The 19,840-nt window shown below is 40.0% G+C and overlaps 1 protein-coding gene across 3 annotated transcripts in view; it reads right to left on the bottom strand.

Annotated features, from left to right (window-relative positions):
- SIK2 (salt inducible kinase 2) overlaps positions 1 to 19,840 on the bottom strand; it is a 137,357-nt gene that overhangs the window by 9,927 nt on the left and 107,590 nt on the right. For 2 of the 3 annotated variants that reach the window (XM_068556583.1, XM_068556585.1), the window contains exons 8-10: positions 19,082 to 19,234; positions 7,651 to 7,815; positions 96 to 336 (exon numbers count right to left, since the gene is read on the bottom strand). In XM_068556583.1, the coding sequence (XP_068412684.1) occupies positions 96 to 336; positions 7,651 to 7,815; positions 19,082 to 19,234 (559 nt within the window). The remainder of the gene's footprint in view (positions 1 to 95; positions 337 to 7,650; positions 7,816 to 19,081; positions 19,235 to 19,840) is intronic. The other variant, XM_068556584.1, reaches the window with a different exon arrangement.

The raw sequence follows: 19,840 nt of genomic DNA, 5'->3' as shown, positions 1-19,840 counted from the left end.
AACAAGACATAGACAACATTCCAGGGGCTGGTTGGTATCATTCCTGTTTCTTGGAGAAGACTCAAGATGCTGGGAAGACCCAGGCCCGCACTTACTGGAAAGCGTACCTGAACCAGGCATCACGGCCAGCTGATTGGTCACTTCCGACAGAGTGTGCCGCCTCTGCCCGCCGCGTGTGGACTGCAAGGCGCCCAGGGCCCGCCCGGGGTCTTCCTCGGCCTCTCCTTCTGTCTCCAGCCCTTCATCAATGGAGGTCTCCATCACGTCGCTGGGCAGTGACTGGCACCCCTTCCTCGCCAGGACGGGAGGCACAGGGTCCAGGAGACAGCCATTTACCTAAACGTCAGTGTGAGAGGGATGCGAGAGGAGCTATCAGTCGCTGCTCTGCTGAGACACTTGAAGAATCCACAAAGGCAAAAATGTCAAGACCTCTGGCCAATTAGAAATTAAGTAAAAAATGTACATATTGGTTACTAATGACAACCATGTAGATTAGAAGTTAAGGCAAGTCAACGGCAGCACTGAAGAGACAGAAGCCCATTATGACCCAGATTGGCACTGCCTCCCAGGTGTCTCTGAGTCATCATGATTACAATGAACAATTTTTTTTAGTGGTTTCCAGATGAATAGGGTCTATGAGCTTGAGGCCTACCAGTTATTATTATTTTTTTTAATAAGGGAAATGAAGAGGGGGAAGATGAGATTTAGAAAAAAGAAAACAAAACCAACTGCACGGCTCATAGCTAAGAAAAGAGTAGTCACCAGCATTCTTCGAATGTTCAACCGCAAAACATACTGGAAGGCTCTACACATACTTCTATATTCATAATTTAAGTACCTGCACATTGGATTTAGTCTTTAACTGGTTCTATGTGCCTCAGGAATGGAAAAAAGAATTCTTTAAAGACGGACATACCACAAAAAGGAGTGAAAAAAAATTCAAATGGCAAACAGCCAAAGCCTTCCATTATAGAATAACAAATGACTCACAGGCCCCAAATTCCAGCAGAGGTTAACGAGCAGCAGCGCTCTGAATTCTCTCCGCTCCAGCAACACACACAGTATCTACGCTTCCTATCCCACGGGATGAGCTCAGCACAGCTCCGGAGCGAGAGCGTCGCCTTCCTCTGCAGTTGCCAAGCAAACCACCTTGGGGGGGCAGACACAGCACACAAAGGGGAGCTGTGGTTGTGAGTTCTTCTGGCTGGTAAAAGCCCCATTGAGGAGGCAATTATTTACCTCATTACCTTAACTATTCCCCCGTGGAAATCGATCCAGTTTTCTCCTATGAATAGCTGCTCAGGAGCAGCCAGGCATAAGACTGAGCTCCCAGCAGCACTTTCACCTGGAATACACCGGGTAGCGCTATTGTTTCCTTTGGAAGCAGGAGAGGCTCATGTATGTGAGAGGTGACGTGGGACATCGCTATGCCAGACACAGGAAACTTTCCTCTTATGGCGACCAATCTGAAGGCGCTGCGAGGCCCTTTATTTGGAGAGGGAGACTTGGGTGACTCAGATCGTTGTTTGCTTGGGGGAGGGGATGGTTATTCCATAAAATCTGTTCTGGGGCTGTAGCCATTACTTGGATAAGGCAGCTAATGCACTACAGGGTTTTAAAGTGACAAGTGGCCATTTAAAAGGAAGGGTAGAAAATGCTTTCTTCCTAGACTAAGACCAATCTTCTCCATGGCACTAGAAAACAAAAACTCTGAAATCTGGCCAGCAACAATTATGTTCCCCTTCAACCATCCCCAGATAAGTGTTCCCTTTTTGACTAAACTTAAAAGTTTTCTTGTAGGAAAGAATGGTGGTTTGGGGACTTAACGTTCATATCTCTACGCTACGTTCCTTAACTGTCTACTAGTATAATTTTCTAAGACTAGCCAAGGATGATTTGGAAATGAATAAAAAACAACAGAGAAAAGACTGTTATCAAGTAAATATCTACTGAGCATCTTTACATTTTATAGCATATGTCAAAATTTTATCAGATATTTCTTGCGAGGAATATTTTGCAAGTACCGTCTTACAACCATGCCTTTCTTCCCTTAGTAGAGAAAGGCCACTTTTTTCTGAGTACTCAAAAAACCTTGCAGTCCCCCCCAATTTACGATTTTTCTTAAATTGTCTGCTTATAAGTTTATTTCCTCATCTAGTCTACAATAAGAATTTTTATCGTTCATTTAACAATGTTTACTGAATTCAGTTTCACCCTGGGACAGGTAGATGACAATGACCTGGTTTTTCAGATGATGCTTGGTGATGACTGAATCAGAAAATGCTGTGGTGACCCTTTCATAGTTAAGAGGTAGGAACAGAAAGCTGCCCTAGAGCTCATTCAGTTTACAGGTGTGAACACTTTCATCTCTAAGATCAGGTCCTGAAACAGGTGATAATCATGCCACCTTTGCCTGCCAGTTTACCCAGGGACTTGATATAACAAACTCTAGGATTTTGTGACTGTAACATGGGCTGATCTATCTTAGTGACCTAAGCTGCTAGAAATGAGATCTTTTGCTCTAGGAAACGATCCAGGCTAACTGTAAACTCTAAGACTGCAAAATACAATACGGGTGGGTAAAAGGTACATTTTCCAACACAGTGTTTTTGCCTTTCCTTAAAGTTCAGTAGATCACTTCCCTTCTGATAAGAGATCTCAGATGCAGTAGATAGCATACAGGTAGGAGTCAGTCTCTCAGAAACTCCACCACTAATTGATAACACCCCTGAGCTTACCACATACACAAGATTCCAGCACAGGAGGTTGCTAGACTGTTATGGACTGAATGTTTGTATCTCTCCTTAGATTCATGTATTGAAGCCCTAACATCAGTGTGGCTATATTGGAGATGGAGCCTCTAAAGAGCTGACTGACACGGCAGACTAAGGTATAGTACTAGCCAGTGAGCCTGGAGGCTGGGAATGTGCCTTATTTAATTTGTATCCTAAGTGCCCGGCAAGTTTGGCATATATTGAAGAGGCTCAAACCTCAGCTCCATCACTTATTAGGCAAGTTGCTTAACTTCTATAAAGCTCATTTTTTTTTTTTTTCACTTGTAAAATGGAAGTAAAGTTGTTTGGGAGGATTAACTAAAACACTGTGTATATTAACATTATTTCTGGACCAAAGAGAATGCTATTTTATAACAGTAAACATTTTTTAAAGCATGAGAATAAAACAACAGCATCTTCTTTTAAAGCATTTTTACCATCTTGAGGCAAATTAAACAAATAACCAGGTGAGGAAGGAAAGAACTAGATAACCCCAGTTCCAGAAATTTATCCTAAGGAAATAATAAAAGGTATAGTCAAACATTTAGATACAGGGATATTCACCTGAAGCATATGTAAAGAAGCAAAAAAAATTAAAGTACCTGATGTCCAAAAATAGAAGAGTAGTTAAATAAGGGTGCATCTAATACAATATATTAGGCAGTTGTTAAATATAACTCATGCTTTCAAAGAAGATTGCATGGTATGGGGAAAATGCTCGTGATGTTATATTACGTAAAAGCAAGGTACAAAATTACATATAATAGAATAAAATTTTGTTTTAACAAGTCTACCTACGTACTGAGTCACCCTATACTCACCCACCCACCCATCCATCTATCCATCTATAACCTACTCTAAGGAAACGTGTCAAAATGGGCTTACCTTTGGGTAGGGGGACTATGGATAAATTAATTTTTTTCTTTATCCCTCTTTGAATTTTCCATGTGTGATTCTGACTGGTTTGATGTCTTTTTTTTTAATCAAACCATGTTCGTAATAGTTTGTTTTTTAAAATTAATTAATTAATTAATTATTTTTGGCTGTGTTGGGTCTTCGTTTCTGTTCGAGGGCTTTCTCTAATTGCGGTGCGCGGGCCTCTCACTGTTGCGGCCTCTCTTGCTGCGGAGCACAGGCTCCAGACACGCAGGCTCAGTAGTTGTGGCTCACGGGCCCAGTTGCTCCGCAGCATGTGGGATCCTCCCAGACCAGGGCTCGAACCCGTGTCCCCTGCATTGGCAGGTTCCCAATCACTGCGCCACCAGGGAAGCCCGGTTTGATGTCTTTTAATTATAAATTAAAAAATCCAAATTCAGAAGTAAAAGTGCAATTTCTCCCCTTTACAAAGTCTTAGAGGTTAACACTATTAAGAGTTTTTGATGAATATCCTTCTTAGATCTTCTGTTATGTGTACTACCTTTATAATTTAAAAAAGGTATTAAAAACGTCAATAGACATGAACAGCCCTACTACACTTGCACTTTCATAGTTTAGTTTCACAGTTTCCTTCCACTATCCGGACATGAAGACGGTAACTTGGAAAATCCTTTTCTCATAGAACTTTAATAAAACGTTAAAAGTGACTGAAGTGTCCGTATGTGTGTGTATGTATAAAGTCCATTATTCCCAAAGAAACTCTCAAAAGTGAGAGACTGACCCTACAGGGCTTGCATCTGCTCCTGTATGGGCTCTGTACCACCTGGGGGTCTCGGTTACTGCTCAGAGTTGGGTGACTGTCTCAGAAAGGTGCTATTTTGGGAGCAATCCCAAACCCATGTTTCAATGCAGACTTCCCGAGGGATTTTACTGATAGTTTTAAGTTTAAGTTGAAGACTTCTGGGAGGGAAGGAGAAACGAAACCTCCGAGGCGCACAATATCTGCCACCAATCGCGAGCAGAAATGACTGAGCAACACTTGCAGTTACGCGGCATCCTTTAGACGACGACAACAAATAGGCGTTAGAGGAAATGCATATGAAGCAAGACCAACAACAAAGGGCTAGTATCTCTGTCTGGCGGTTTTGTGTGTGTGCGTTTATTTATGGGCCCCAGAGAAAGAGGTGCTAGGGAGGGAAGAGGCACAAAGAGTACTGCTGACATAAATGAAATGGTCTGCAAATAAGACCAGCGGATGTCTACAGCCTGGCTGAGTGCCAGGGTGGCCCTGCCAGTGTGGGTGGCCAGTTCCAGCATGGCATTGCTCTTCCTACAAATGCAAATATGCCATCTAGCTTCTGTCTATATCTTTCACAAAATCATTCATTTCCTGTCTGTTTCCTGGTTACGGTAACAATCACAAGCTTTAAAAATAGCTTGCCCTATATAATACGGCAGACAGTGCCCAATCTGTGTTTCGGGCCTGAGGCCCTCATAGCCAAGCTTTAAGCAGACTGCATTTTAAATTTTTCAAGGGAATTAGATTTTAAAAATAAATGAGTGATGTTGCCTCAATTTATGTCTAAATTTCTGGGTGAGAATGTAATAGCGGTTTATGAGGATTTGAACATGCTAGGCAACCACAGGCAGAGGAACAGACTGTCCACAGGAAGTGGCCTCGTCCTCAGGGACAGGGACACTAACTCCTCATGGTCAGGAACCCGGCTTAACACCTGCTTATGGCAGCCCAGCATCAAGATGCCTTGACTGCACTCTAGTCATTACTCATTACTTAACTTCTGAATCAGCTCTACCTCCAGAGCTCCCTATTTCTGAAAATGCTATTCACCTTCCTGATCATCAAGGCTCAAAATACCGTTATCGGTCTGGACTTCTTTTCTCTGGACCCTAACCGTCTATCAGTTTTATCTGTGCAATCTCATTTATACCATCCTCTCCTCTCCAGTTCCATGGGCACCATCCTAGCTTAGGCCCTCGTCATCTCCCCTGACACACACTCTAACCTTCTACTGTGCTTGTCACCAGTCTCTCTCCCATCCAATGCAGGCTACGGACCCTTCCAGGTTCATTTCTGAAGCACAACATGGATCATGTTGTTTCCTTATCAAAAAATCTCTGATTGTTTCCTACTACCTTGGAGAAGGTCCATTTGGAAAAAACTCTTTTTTTTACAATTTAATTTTATTTATTTGGTCATGCCGGGTCTTAGTTGTGGCAGGTGGGCTCCTTAGTTGCGGCTCGTCGGCTCCTTAGTTGTGGCACGTGGATTCCTTAGTTGTGGCTCGAGGGCTCCTTAGTTGTGGCTCACTGGCTCCTTACTCGCGGCTCGCCGGCTCCTTAGTTGCGGCATGTGAACTCTTAGTTGCAGCATGCATGTGGGATCTAGTTTCCTGACCAGGGATCGAACCCAGGCCCCCTGCATTGGAGGCGGGGAGTCCCAACCATTGTGCCACCAGGGCAGTCCCCAAAACTCTCTTTTTTAAAAAAATATTTATTTATTTATTTGGCTGCACCGGGTCTTAGTTGTGGCATGTGGGATCTAGTTCCGTGACCAGGGATCGAACCTGGGCCCCCTCCATTGAGAGCACAGAGTCTTAACCGCTGGACCACCAGGGAAGTCCCAGAAAAAACTCTCTTGATAATACTGAAACACATTCCCGTGTTGAGAGCCCCAACCTAGAGAAAGAGTCTATCCCTTGGCTTGCCATTCAAAGCAAGGCTATTTGTCTTTATTTTGTACAACTTCCCTTCACATGCCCTCTCCCTCAGCCACACTGAGCTCCTGCTCTGACTCAGAGGGACCCAGGCTTTCCTGACGTTTGCTGTTGCTCAGGCCTTTCCCTCCACTGAGATATCACACCCTAGTTTCCACCCACCCTGATTCTGCCCTCCTCTCAATTCCCAACTCTGACAGTTAAACCAAAGACATTCCTGATCAAATGAACTAAAAGCAACTCCCCCGTCTCCTTCTAGTCTTGCAGCACTTTGATTTTTTTTATCTCTTTAAGGGACCAATTATGTTTTATCAATTTATTCAGTACCTGGCACATTACCTTTAGTTACGCCTCATGTCTCTTCTGCTAGACTACAAACTTTGAGGCAGAACTAATGTCTGAGTCATCTTTTTATTACCTAACGAGGCTAAAAAGACAGGAAACCAATATTTGCTGAGTATCTACAATTTGCCCAAAACCTCACACACATTCTTTCAATTAATCCTCACAACAGTCTCATAAAGTTGGTATCGTTGTTTTACACAAGAGAAATGGAGGTTCACAGAAGTTAGTCACTTTGTCCAAGTTCACACAGCTAGTGAAGAACAGAGTCTATTTTAAACATACTCTAACACCTGCCCATTAATATGATCCTTTGTATATCACTGGATGCTAAGTATATAAAACACAAACTAGAAGTTAAATAAATATTCATTAAATGAGGGAAGCTGTCATGTTCCATATACTAAAAGCCAACTTTATGCAGCACACCAGAATACTTATCTCCTTTAAGTATGTCCAAACTGGACAAAAAAAGATGTTTAACTGACCAAAAAAGATGGCTCATCATTTTGTAGCTGCAGCACAGGTAGCAGAAGAGAGGCCATAATAACATAGGCAAAGCCCAATTTAGCACCATAGTTATACTTTTGTTTTCAGAATTACAATTGGTTTAAAAAAAAATCCAAAATCTATGAGGGATCTAGAACTCGAGAGAAGGAATTGGTTAAGGAAAGAGAATGAAGAAGGATTCTGAAAAGTACACAGGAGATCTGACATGTTACGTAACCGTTGTAATGACAAGATGGAGAGAGAGCGAGGTTAGGCCTGGATACTTTTCTCAGGTCTTCTGCACAAAAAAAACTCCTCCCAAGTGACTTGAGGAAATGACAAAGTTCAGCTAAGCCGAAGTACAACATTTGTGTGGACAGAGTTGAAATCTCCAGCCAACCAACAAGCTTGGCGTCTCTCAAACACATCTGTACCTTTGGAGTGTCGACACACTCTTCCTCCATGAATGCTGCTTCCGCCTGACAGCCGGATGCTGGAAACGTGAAGGCGTCCACATTGGATGCCTGCGGGAGGAGGGCAGATCGCATCACTCGCACGTTTGGTGAATGCACCGTCACTGGGAGTCCCACAGTTTGTGTCTGTAAATATGGCAAGAATGGAAAGTTTGGGAACATTAATACTTTCTATATAAATATACAAAATTCTTGAAATAAAACAGTTCTTCCTGATGCAATTAAAGGATAAATAGTGATTTGTTGGAAACTCCAGAAAAGATGTGATGAAGTACATACATGGTACAGGTATCGATCTGAAGCAGTCTAGCAATCAATTTTTCTGAGATAGGTTGTACAGAATTTCGTTCCTGTTCCATGATGAAGTGCATAACTTTCACAGGTGACAGGAAAGCTAGCCTTTGTAAGGAATCTAAGATGCTCTTTTTCAATTCAATGAACATATATTGTCTATATCCTTAAATATATTACCTTGGAAAGATACAAGAAGAATAGAGAAGTCCCAGTCTCTAGGAGTAGGAGATCAAAACTGAACCAGAGATAAAGATACACACACAACTAACTGTAATACAAAGTACACTGCAATAAGGGCTATCTACCTGCATCCCTCTCTCTTTTTTTTTTTTTTTGGTGGGGTACGGGGTGAGATGGTATATATTTCTTGGCAAGGGTGTGAGTGAAGAGGAAGAAGAGAGAAGCAGCAGCTACTCGGAGGGGACAGGAATGTCCTTCTTTGAAAGAGACACACAGACTGAAACACACACAGCCTGCTTGCCCAGTGGAAACAGAGATGCTTATTGCTGAGCAAGTTATGTTCCTGAAGTCAACCTACTCTAGAAAGTCCATTCTCCATGTCTCCTCTGTTAAAAATTCTAAGTAAACAAGTATTACAAAATCTTCCTCATTTAAAAGAGACGTTTCCTTTATGACAATTGGCAAGAATTGATTTTGAAGATGAAACCGTTGGATAATCCTTTCCTCCCCATCTCTTCAAAACTAGCAGAATAATTTATTAGATGCCTTTTGAACATAACAGACATTGCAAAACATCCGAGGGAACAATCATCATACCAGTTTCTAAAAGGCAGAGGAATGGCCTGGATTTTTTCTGCCATTGTCACTTTAAGGGATATAGGATGGTGAGCTTTAAAATCAAACAAATGAAAAGGAAAAAAACGGTATGATTCTAGCTTTTCCCTTCCCAAGACCTGGTTTTGATTCCTGGTTCCATCACTTACTAATTGTGTGAACTTAATCAGTTACCTAAACTCTTTGCATCTTATTTTCTTCGCCTCTAAAAAACGTCATAATATCTACTTCACAGTGAAGTTAGGACTGTAAAAGGCAACATGTGAAGTCCTTCGCTCAGTAATGTTAATTCCTCCTTTCTCCTTCTTTCTAAAGTCTTAAAATGACGACAATAATTTAATACAGGAATTAGACTGTAAAATGAATACACAGTTTTGTTCTCAGATACTATCTAATGGTTCCCAGTTAAAATTTCAAGTTGATGGTTTTCAATAATGGGGGAATATGTTATAAACACACTTTATACTTGACTATGACTATATTTAGAATATACTTTATATTCCAACATTAACATCATTAGATATACTGCATGAGATAAAGAACAAAATAGCAATAGCAAAGTGTTGGTATTATATGGATGGTAAAAAGAGACAGAAAATACACTGTATATTATTCTGAGCATGACAAAGAAATAGCTTTTCTTATATCATCATTCCTCAGGCCTATATCCTCAGCCACTTTTAAGACGAAACATTTTTCTTTTTTCCTTTCAAGCATTAGTCATTTAAATTAATTTCTTTAGCCACAATGTAAAATTTAAACTTCCGCATAAAGCATATTTGATACATTCTTCTTACCCTTATCATTGGCTTTTCAATCAAAGGATAAAGCTGAACTTTGATTTCTGTTTCCCAGATTTATTAGACTGCTCCTTATTAGGGCAAAGCACTACCTGTAGACACTGCCCTGGAAATGAGATACCAACATGATAACTATGATATGTTGTTCTTCTCACTCCCTGCCTCTTGTTAGCTGTGACTTTTTAAATGGCAGGATTGTGCTGGGCCAGACCAAGCATAACACATTTTCCTTTCACATCCAACCTGGACTACAATAACTTACTGTGAACTTCGTAAGGACAGAGAAATAACACATTTTATTGTGGCAGCTGCTTCATAGGAAATGCAATGATAGATTCAGGGGTCTGCTTTTTAGGATTCTTGGAATCACTAACGGGATTAAAGAAGTCTTTTTGGCACAAGTTAGAGTAAAAATATTCAAATAGCATGCCCAGCACTAAAGATCTGATTAAAGAATATGTTATTATAATAAAGAGATGGTTGATTAATATCCCAAGCAAGCAGATATTACCAGTTTCTCCAAGAGTGGCCATAAACACAATTGGCACATGGAAAGATGCTCAACATCGCTAATTATTAGAGAAATGCAAATCAAAACTACACTGAGGGGCTTTCCTGGTGGCACAGTGGTTGAGAATCTGCCTGCCAATGCAGGGGACACGGGTTCGAGCCCTGGTCTGGGAAGATCCCACATGCTGTGGAGCAACTAGGTCCGTGAGCCACAATTTACTGAGCCTGCGCGTCTGGAGCCTGTGCTCCACAACAAGAGAGGCCGTGACAGTGAGAGGCCCGCGCACCGCGATGAAGAGTGGCCCCCGCTCGCCGCAGCTAGAGAAAGCCCTCGCACAGAAACGAAGACCCAACACAGCCAAAAATAAATAAATAAATAAATTAATTAATTTAAAGAAAAAAAAAAAAACTACACTGAGATATCACCACACACCGGTCAGAATGGCCATCATTAAAAAGTCTACAAATAACAAATTCTGGAGAGCGTGTGGAGAAAAGGGAACCCTCTTACACTGGTCGGTATGTAAGTTGGTGCAGCCACTATGGAAAACAGTATGGAGGTTCCTCAGAAAGCTAAAAATAGAATTACCATATGATCCAGCAATCCCACCTCTGGGTATATATCCAGACAAAACTATAATTCAAAAAGATACATGCACCCCTATGTTCATAGCAGCACTATCTACAATCGCCAAGACACGGAAACAACCTAAATGTAAATCGACAGAGGAATGGATAAAGAAGATGTGGTACATATATACAATGGAATACTACTCGGCCATAAAAAAGAACGAAATAATGCCATTTGCAGCAACATGGATGCAACCAGAGATTATCATACCAAATGAAGAAAGTCAGAAAGAGACAAATACCATATGATATCACTTATACGTAGAATCTAAAATATGGCACAAATGAACCTATCTACAAAACAGAAAGGGACTCACAGGCATAGAGCACAGACTTGTGGTTACCAAAGTGGAGGGGAGGTAGGGGAGGACGGACTGGGAGTCTGGGGATAGTAGATGTGAACTATTATGTACAGAATGGATAAACAGCAAGGGAACTATATTCAGTATCCTGGGATAAATCATAATGAAAAAGAATATAAAAAACAGTGTATATATGTGTATAACTGAGTCACTTTTCTGTACAGCAGAAATTAACACAACATTGTAAATCAACTATACTTCAATAAAAAAATAAATTAAAAAAAAAACAGTGGCCATAAACAATGACCACGTCCACTAACTGTAATGACTTTTTAGATCATATGTTTACTGTCTTGAATCTCTTCTTCTGATTTTATGCTTTCCGGCACCATTAAAATGAAAATAACATTTTCTCCTATGGGAAAAATCTTCACTGGTCCCATAGGAATATGCTTATTATGGACAGAATTGTGCCCGCTGCCCCCGCCCCCATCTATATGTTGAAGCCCTAACACCCAATGCGACTATATCTGTAGACAGGGCCTTTAAGGAGGTAATTAAGGTTAAATGAGGTCATAAGGGTGGGGACCTAATGCAAAAGGACTGGTGTCCCTCTAAGAAGAGGATGAGATACCAGAGATCTCTCTTCCTGCATGTGCAGAGAAGAGGATGTGCGAGCACATAGTGAGAAGGTGGCCATCTACAAGCCAGGAAGAGAGTCCTCACCAGAACCCTGATGGCCCCTTGATCTTGGACTTCCAGCCTCTAAAACCGTGAAAACATAAACTCTGTTGTTGAAGCTGCCCAGCCTGTGGTGCTTTGTTAACAGCAGCCCTAGCTGACTTTTTCTTACAGTTGTGGAGGGCAACCTCTAATCAGTAATTAAAGAAGAACTGGGATGAGTGTTTCATTCTAGTCTACTTACAGTTGATGGGAAGTTGGACTGGAAGGACTATTAAAAACTAGTAGTTAGAATTCACAAGAAAAAGGCATATTTTTAAAAAATAGTCACCTGCAGTCAATTAGAGGTAACATTTCCTGTATATTATGTGGCAAATATAAGTACTCTAAATCCATTTAAGATGGGAATCTCAATGTTTTCTAAGTAGTAATCATGGGTTGTTCATCACTATACCATAAATTCCTTAAGGGCAGGGACTGTTTCCTGGGTACCTGTGAAACCATGATGGCTGGGACTGTGCCTGGCACATAAGTGCTCTATCTGAACGGAACTGCTGGTATCAATTAATCAATTTTATCTTTGTAGCAAACTTATGAAGTAGGTATTGCTATTTCCATTTTATAGTTAAGGACCCTGGAGCTCAGAGATGCTGACTTGTTGAAGTCACTCAGCTCAGTATGGAACCCAAGGTCTGCTTGATTGCACAAGTCATGTGAACTCTGCAAAGGATCTTGTGATTTCCCCAGTTCCTTATCACTCTATCAAGTAACAAGCGATTTGCCACTTCTTTAAAAAGAGAGTAGAACATCAAAGAATTCAAGGGAGAAGGCTCTATTAAAACTTTAAGCATATTTATAGTCATAAAAACAGAGCAATCTATTTTTTAACAAGTTCAATACTAAACATTAGAATGTGAAGTCTCGTAGGGAAGGGAGATCTTCTTCAACCCCAGTGCCTGATTCTTAGCATCCAGATGGCACTCAAGACAAGTTTCTGAATGAGCACTGAAGATGGCTATTTGAATTAGATACATTTTAAGTCACAGTAAATAGCTTTCTATGATAACTTGGATCAATGCATAAAATGAGAAGAACTCACGGGGTGCTTGGTAATAAAAAAAATGATCAAACATAAGAAGCCCCAAGCCAAATGAAATATAACCCGAGATCTAAGGAATTTGCTTCAAGTTTAGATACGAAAGGAAATCATGTACAATAACATATGCGTGTGCTCAGGAGCAATCCTTTATGTAACCCTCACTTGTGTAATGTTTCAGAAGAATAAAGAGACTCGGGAGGGAAGCTGCTCATCATGGGGGCTTTCCTGCCTCCTATCCTTCCGCCTGGCAGCATTTTCCAGAGGGAAGGGGCACCCTCCATCTCACTATTACTACCCCAACTTAGGAATCCTCATTTTATCTCCCTCCTCTCTATCTTGAAAGCCATACCACTCGACTCTGAAGGATCCCAAGTGCTCAGAGATACTTCAACCCAAATATCTGGAACTTTATTGATATATTATTTTACTCACATTAGTATCAATATTCACATTATATTAGATATTAAAATATATATAACAAGGTACACCATTTACCTATTAAAATCAAGGCGATTTTAATTTCCTGGGGTTTCTTTTTCACATATTCTGTAGAAGCCAATGCAAAATTCTATTATAATTCTATAAATTTTGTAAAATTGCCAAACAAAAAATACAAAGTGAAAACTCTTTTGCTCTTACTTGCACTTTATTTTATTTTTATTTATCTAATTTTATTTATTTTTTAAACATTTTTATTGGAGTATAATTGCTCTACAATGGTGTGTTAGTTTCTGCTTTATAACAAAGTGAATCAGCTATACATATACATATATCCCCATATCTCCTCCCTCTTGCGTCTCCCTCATATCCTCCTTATCCCACCCCTCTAGGTGGACACAAAGCATCGAGCTGATCTCCCTGTGCTATATGGCTGCTTCCCACTAGCTATCGATTTTACATTTGGTAGTGTATATATGTCCATGTCACTCTCTCAATTCCTCCCAGCTTACCCTTCCCACTCTCCATGTGCTCAAGTCCATTCTCTATGTCTGTGTCTTTATTCCTGTACTGCCCCTAGGTTCTTCAGAACCATTTTTTTTTTCTTTTAGATTCTATATATATGTGTTAGCATACGGTATTCGTTTTTCTCTTTCTGACTTACTTCACTCTGTATGACAGACTCTAGGTCTATCCACCTCACTACAAATAACTCAATTTCATTTTTCTTATGGCTGAGTAATTCCATTGTATATATGTGCCACATCGTCTTTAACCATTCATCTGTCGATGGACACTTAGGTTGCTTCCATGTCCTGGCTATTGTAAATAGACCTGCAATGAACATTGTGGTACATGACTCTTTTTGAATTATGGTTTTCTCAGCGTATATGCCCAGTAGTGGGATTGCTGGGTCGTATGGTAGTCCTAGTTTTTGTTTTTTAAGGAGCCTCCATACTGTTCTCCATAGTGGCTGTATCAATTTACATTCCCACCAACAGTGCAAGAGGGTTCCCTTTTCTCCAAACCCTCTCCAGCATTTATTGTTTGTAGATTTTTTGATGATGGCCATTCTCACCGGTGTGAGGTGACACCTCATTGTAGTTTTGATTTGCATTTCTCTAATGATTAGTGATGTCGAGCATACTTTCACGTGTTTGTTGGTGACCTGTATATCTTCTTTGGAGAAATGTCTATTTAGGTCTTCTGCCCATTTTTGGATTGGGTTGTTTCTTTTTTTGATATTGAGCTGCATGAACTGCTTATAAATTTTGGAGATCAATCCTCTGTCAGTTGCTTCATTTGCAAATATTTTCTCCCATTCTGAGGGTTGTCTTTTCGTCTTGTTTGTGGTTTCCTTTGCTGTGCAAAAGCTTTGAAGTTTCATTAGGTCTCATTTGTTTATTTTTGGTTTTATTTCCATTTCTCTAGGAGGTGGGTCAAAAAGGATTTTGCTGTGATTTATGTCATAGAGTGTTCTGCCTGTTTTCCTCTACGAGTTTGATAGTGTCTGGCCTTATATTTAGGTCTCTAATCCATTTTGAGTTTATTTTTGTGTATGGTGTTAGGGAGTGTTCTAATTTCATTCTTTTACATGTAGCTGTCCAGTTTTCCCAGCACTTATTGAAGAGGTTGTCTTTTCTCCATTGTATATTCTTGCCTTCTTTATCAAAGACAAGGTGACCATAACGTGCATGGGTTTATCTCTGGGCTTTCTATCCTGTTCCATTGGTCAATATTTCTGTTTTTGTGTCAGTACCATATTGTCTTGATTACTGTAGCTCTGTAGTATAGTCTGAAGTCCAGGAGTCTGATTCCTCCAGCTCTGTTTTTCTTTCTCAAGATTGCTTTGGCTATTCGGGGTCTTTTGTGTTTCCATACAAATTGTGAAATTTTTTGTTCTTGTTCTGTGAAAAATGCCATTGGTAGTTTGATAGGGATTGCACTGAATCTGTAGATTGCTTTGGGTAGTATAGTCATTTTCACAATGTTGACTCTTCCAATCCAAGAACATGGTATATCTCTCCATTTGTTTGTATCATCTTTAATTTCTTTCATCAGTGTCTTATAGTTTTCTGCATACAGGTCTTTTGTCTCCTTAGGTAGGTTTATTCCTAGGTATTTTATTCTTTTTGTTGCAGTGGTAAATGGGAATGTTTCCTTAATTTCTCTTTCAGATTTTTCATCATTAGTGTATAGGAATGCAAGAGATTTCTGTGCATTAATTTTGTATCTTGCTACTTTACCAAATTCATTGATTAGCTCTAGTAGATTTCTGGTAGCATCTTTAGGATTCTCTCATGTCATCTGCAAACAGTGACAGTTTTACTTTTCTCTTCCGATTTGGATTCCTTTTATTTATTTTTCTTCACTGATTCCTGTGGCTAAAACTTCCAAAACTATGTTGAAGAATAGTGGTGAGAGTGGGCAACCTTGTCTTGTCCCTGATATTAGTGGAAATGGTTTCAATTTTTCACCATTGAGAACGATGTTGGCTGTGGGTCTGTCATATATGGCCTTTATTATGTTGAGGTAATTTCCCTCTATGCCTACTTTCTGGAGGGTTTTTATCATAAATGGGTGTTGAATTTTGTCAAAAGCTTTTTCTGCATCTATTGAGATGATCATATGGTTTTTACCCTTCAATTTGTTAATATGGTGTATCACATTGATTGATTTGCATATGTTGAAGAATCCTTGCATTCCTGGGATAAACCCCACCTGATCATGGTGTATGATCCTTTTAATGTGCTGTTGGATTCTGTTTGCTAGTATTTTGTTGAGGATTTCTGCATGTATGTTCATCAGTGATATTGGCCTGTAGTTTTCTTTCTTTGTGATATATTTGTCTGGTTTTGGTATCAGGATGATGGTGGCCTTGTAGAATGAGTTTGGGAGTGTTCCTCCCTCTGCTATATTTTGGGAGAGTTTGAGAAGGATAGGTGTTAGCTCTTCTCTAAATGTTTGATAGAATTTGCCTGTGAAGCCATCTGGTCCTGGGCTTTTGTTTGTTGGAAGATTTTTTTTTTATTTTAAATATTTATTTATTTATTTATGGCTGTGTTGGGTCTTCGTTTCTGTGCGAGGGCTTTCTCTAGTTGTGGCAAGTGGGGACCACTCTTCATCACAGTGCGCGGGCCTCTCACTATCGCGGCCTCTCTTGTTGCGGAGCACAGGCTCCAGACGCGCAAGCTCAGTAACTGTGGCTCACGGGCCCAGCTGCTCCGCGGCATGTGGGATCTTCCCAGACCAGGGCTCGAACCCGTGTCCCCTGCATTGGCAGGCAGATTCTCAACCACTGCGCCACCAGGGAAGCCCGTGTTGGAAGATTTTTAATCACAGTTTCAATTGCAGTGCTTGTGATTGGTCTGTTCATATTTTCTATTCCTTCCTGGTTCAGTCTCGGGCGGTTGTGCATTTCTAAGAATTTGTCCATTTCTTCCAGGTTGTCCATTTGATTGGCATAGAGTTGCTTGTAGTAATCTCTCATGATCCTTTGTATTTCTGCAGTGTGTGTTGTTACTTCTCCTTTTTCATTTCTAATTCTATTGATTTGAGTCTTCTCTCTTTTTTTCTTGATGAGTCTGGCTAATGGTTTATCAATTTTGTTTATCTTCTCAAAGAACCAGCTTTTAGTTTTATTGATCTTTGCTATCGTTTCCTTCATTTCTTTTTCATTTATTTCTGATCTAATCTTTATGATTTCTTTCCTTCTGCTAACTTTGGGGTTTTTTTTGTTCTTCTTTCTCTAATTGCTTTAGGTGTAAGGTTAGGTTTTTTATTTGAGATATTTCTTGTTTCTTGAGGTAGGATTGTATTGCTATAAACTTCCCTCTTAGAACTGCTTTTGCTGCATCCCATAGGTTTTGCGTCATCATGTTTTCATTGTCGTTTGTTTCTAGGTATTTTTTGATTTCCTCTTTGATTTATTCAGTGATCTCTTGGTTACCAAGTACTGTATTGTTTACCCTCCATGTATTTGTATTTTTTCCAGATTTTTTCCTGTAATTGATATCTAGTCTTATAGCACTGTGGTTGGAAATGATACTTGATACGATTTCAATTTTCTTAAATTTACCAAGGCTTGATTTGTGACCCAAGATATGATCTATCCTGGAGAATGTTCCATAAGCACTTGAGAAGAAAGTATATTCTGTTGTTTTTGGATGGAATGTCCTATGAATATCAATTAAGTCCTTCTTGTTTAATGTATCATTTAAAGCTTGTGTTTCTTTACTTATTTTCATTTTGGATGATCTGTCCATTGGTGATAGTGGGGTGTTAAAGTCCCCTACTATGATTCTTACTTGCACTTTAAATAAAGTGAGTACTCACGTAAGTAGATGGAAATCCTGAGATCATGTGAACGAACCACTCCTCTTCTCAACCTCTATGCAGGTGATCTCCCAGTTCTCCTAAGCCTTAGCCTCTCTCCAGGGACTCAGATCCATTGTTCCTCATAAGCAGCTGAGTCTCTGCCACCACGACTCCCTCAGCCTTGGGCTCAACAATGGAGTCATCTCTAATTTGTCGTCCCTTCCTCCCCAACATTTATTTATTACTTTATATAACAAACACTTATATAGCACTGTTCTAAGTGCTGAACAATTATTACCTAACTTAAACGTCTTAACATCCTATAATTATTCTCATTTTAAAGCTTGGGAAACTGAGGCAGAGAAAGACCTCAAGTAACTTTTTTAAGGTCCACAGCAGGAAATGGCAGAATGTGGGATGTGCCTGAGTCCCTGCTTTAAACCATCACACTGAGCTGCCTCTCCAGATCAGTGCTAAGTTCATCCAGAGTCTACCTCTGAAACGTTCCTTACACTTTCCCCTTCCTGTCTCCTTCCACCGGCACAGTATTAGCTCAAGTCTTCAGTATTTCTCATCTCAACTACTATAATCATCTCCTAACAGCTCTCTCCAAATTTCTTCTCTTCCCTAGCCAATCTATCCTTCCCAATGTTACCAAATTGCTAGCTTGAAGTATGGATATAGTTTTATCACTTTTTTGCTTAACAGTCTTCAGTAGTTCCTCGTTTCTTCCTGAATTATTAGTAAACTCTTTACCTTGGCATTCAAAGCCCTTCACAACATGGCTTCAATTTAGCACTCCAACTCTTTCATTTCCCTATTCTTTAATTCAAGTGAATTAATTTGAAAAAGTCCTACGCTTGCCCACTTGAGTACTTCTGCTCACACTGCTTCTGTCTACGTATAATGCCTTTAACCACTGCCTCTCCCTAACAAAGTCCTACACAGCTGCGAAGCTCTACCTTAAATGCCGCCTCTCCCACAAAGCCTTCCCAATCAGATGCATCTCTCTCCCCTTTCCCCTTTTTTTAAAAAAGGTTTTCTCTATCAAAATGATATTCACAGCATCTTCTAAATTTTGCCCTTTCTCTATTTTGAAGGATGGTTATTCGTGATGTTGTCTTATTTTGCTTCTATAATGTAATGACTCTGAGGGCAACGAGTCTTTTATACATCCTCTTCCCCGTAGTGCCTAATAAAAGAAGCTTACATAGTAAACCTGCAATAAAAATTTGTTAAATGAAATTGAATGTATAGGCTAGTTACAATAATTCCTAACATAAGTGAATGATAAAAAAAATGAGAAACCTCTTAAAGAAAAAAACTGTTTGAAATAAACTTAATCCTTAAAAATAGGAAGATGATAAAACATTTGAGGATCTAGTGAACGACGACAGAAAAAAACTTTACAGAAAAACAAGGTGTAGAGGATGAAATCCTAACCCTTTGTACTACACGATGAAAAATGTGTCAAACATGTGAACAGGCACATGCACAGATAAGACTATTGGCTAATGGGGTGTTACCTTGGCAACTGTTTGTTCGGCGATGGTGCTAGGCCGACGCTGGCGGGCATCAAGTCTCTGCTCCACAGGAAAACTGCTCCTATGTGATTTCAGACGCTCCACCAACAAGTAATAGATGGCAGCAAAGTGGTTATAGCTCTTGTTCTGCAAAGCCTGGAAGAGAATACAAGTGCCAAAGGCAGAGAACCATAAAAACCAATTCAATGATTTAAACCTTTCTAAAAAATGAGGGAAAAACACAACATTGTAAATCAACTATACTTCAATAAAATTTGAAAAATGAATTAAAAAAGGAGGGAAGATGCCATGTGTTCTTAAAAACAAGCAAAGTAACAAGCAAAGTATGCCTCAAAACGAAAGCTATTCCAGAATTTAGAATACAAGACAGATAACTTCATTAACTGTATAAAGGATGATACCTCTGAATGACTTGAATGGCTCTTTTACGTTAATAGGATCCATTTATTTTTCTGCATTCAGAGAAAATGCCATCATTGTCTCATGCAGACATTCCCCAATGCTGTCATATGGTCCCATCTCATAGCTGCAACTAGGCTGTAAGGTTGGTTAGTAACCTGAGCCCAGAGGCTCTAATTCCACAGCCTCGACACAAGTCCAAACCATTGTAAATCCTGAAGTCAATGATTAAAGTCTTTGGGGAAATTTTTGGTGATTATTTTGGGCTGGAGAATGACATCTGGATGCTACGTTGAGAGACGCTGGGTCTCCGTTCTTAGGTAATTTTTTCCTCTTGTTTTT

The sequence above is a fragment of the Eschrichtius robustus genome, chromosome 11, assembly GCF_028021215.1.
Source record: "Eschrichtius robustus isolate mEscRob2 chromosome 11, mEscRob2.pri, whole genome shotgun sequence".
In the NCBI taxonomy this organism is placed as follows: Eukaryota; Metazoa; Chordata; class Mammalia; order Artiodactyla; family Eschrichtiidae; genus Eschrichtius; species Eschrichtius robustus.
Note: the sequence above shows the minus strand (reverse complement) of the source record. Positions and strands in the feature narration are given on the sequence as shown.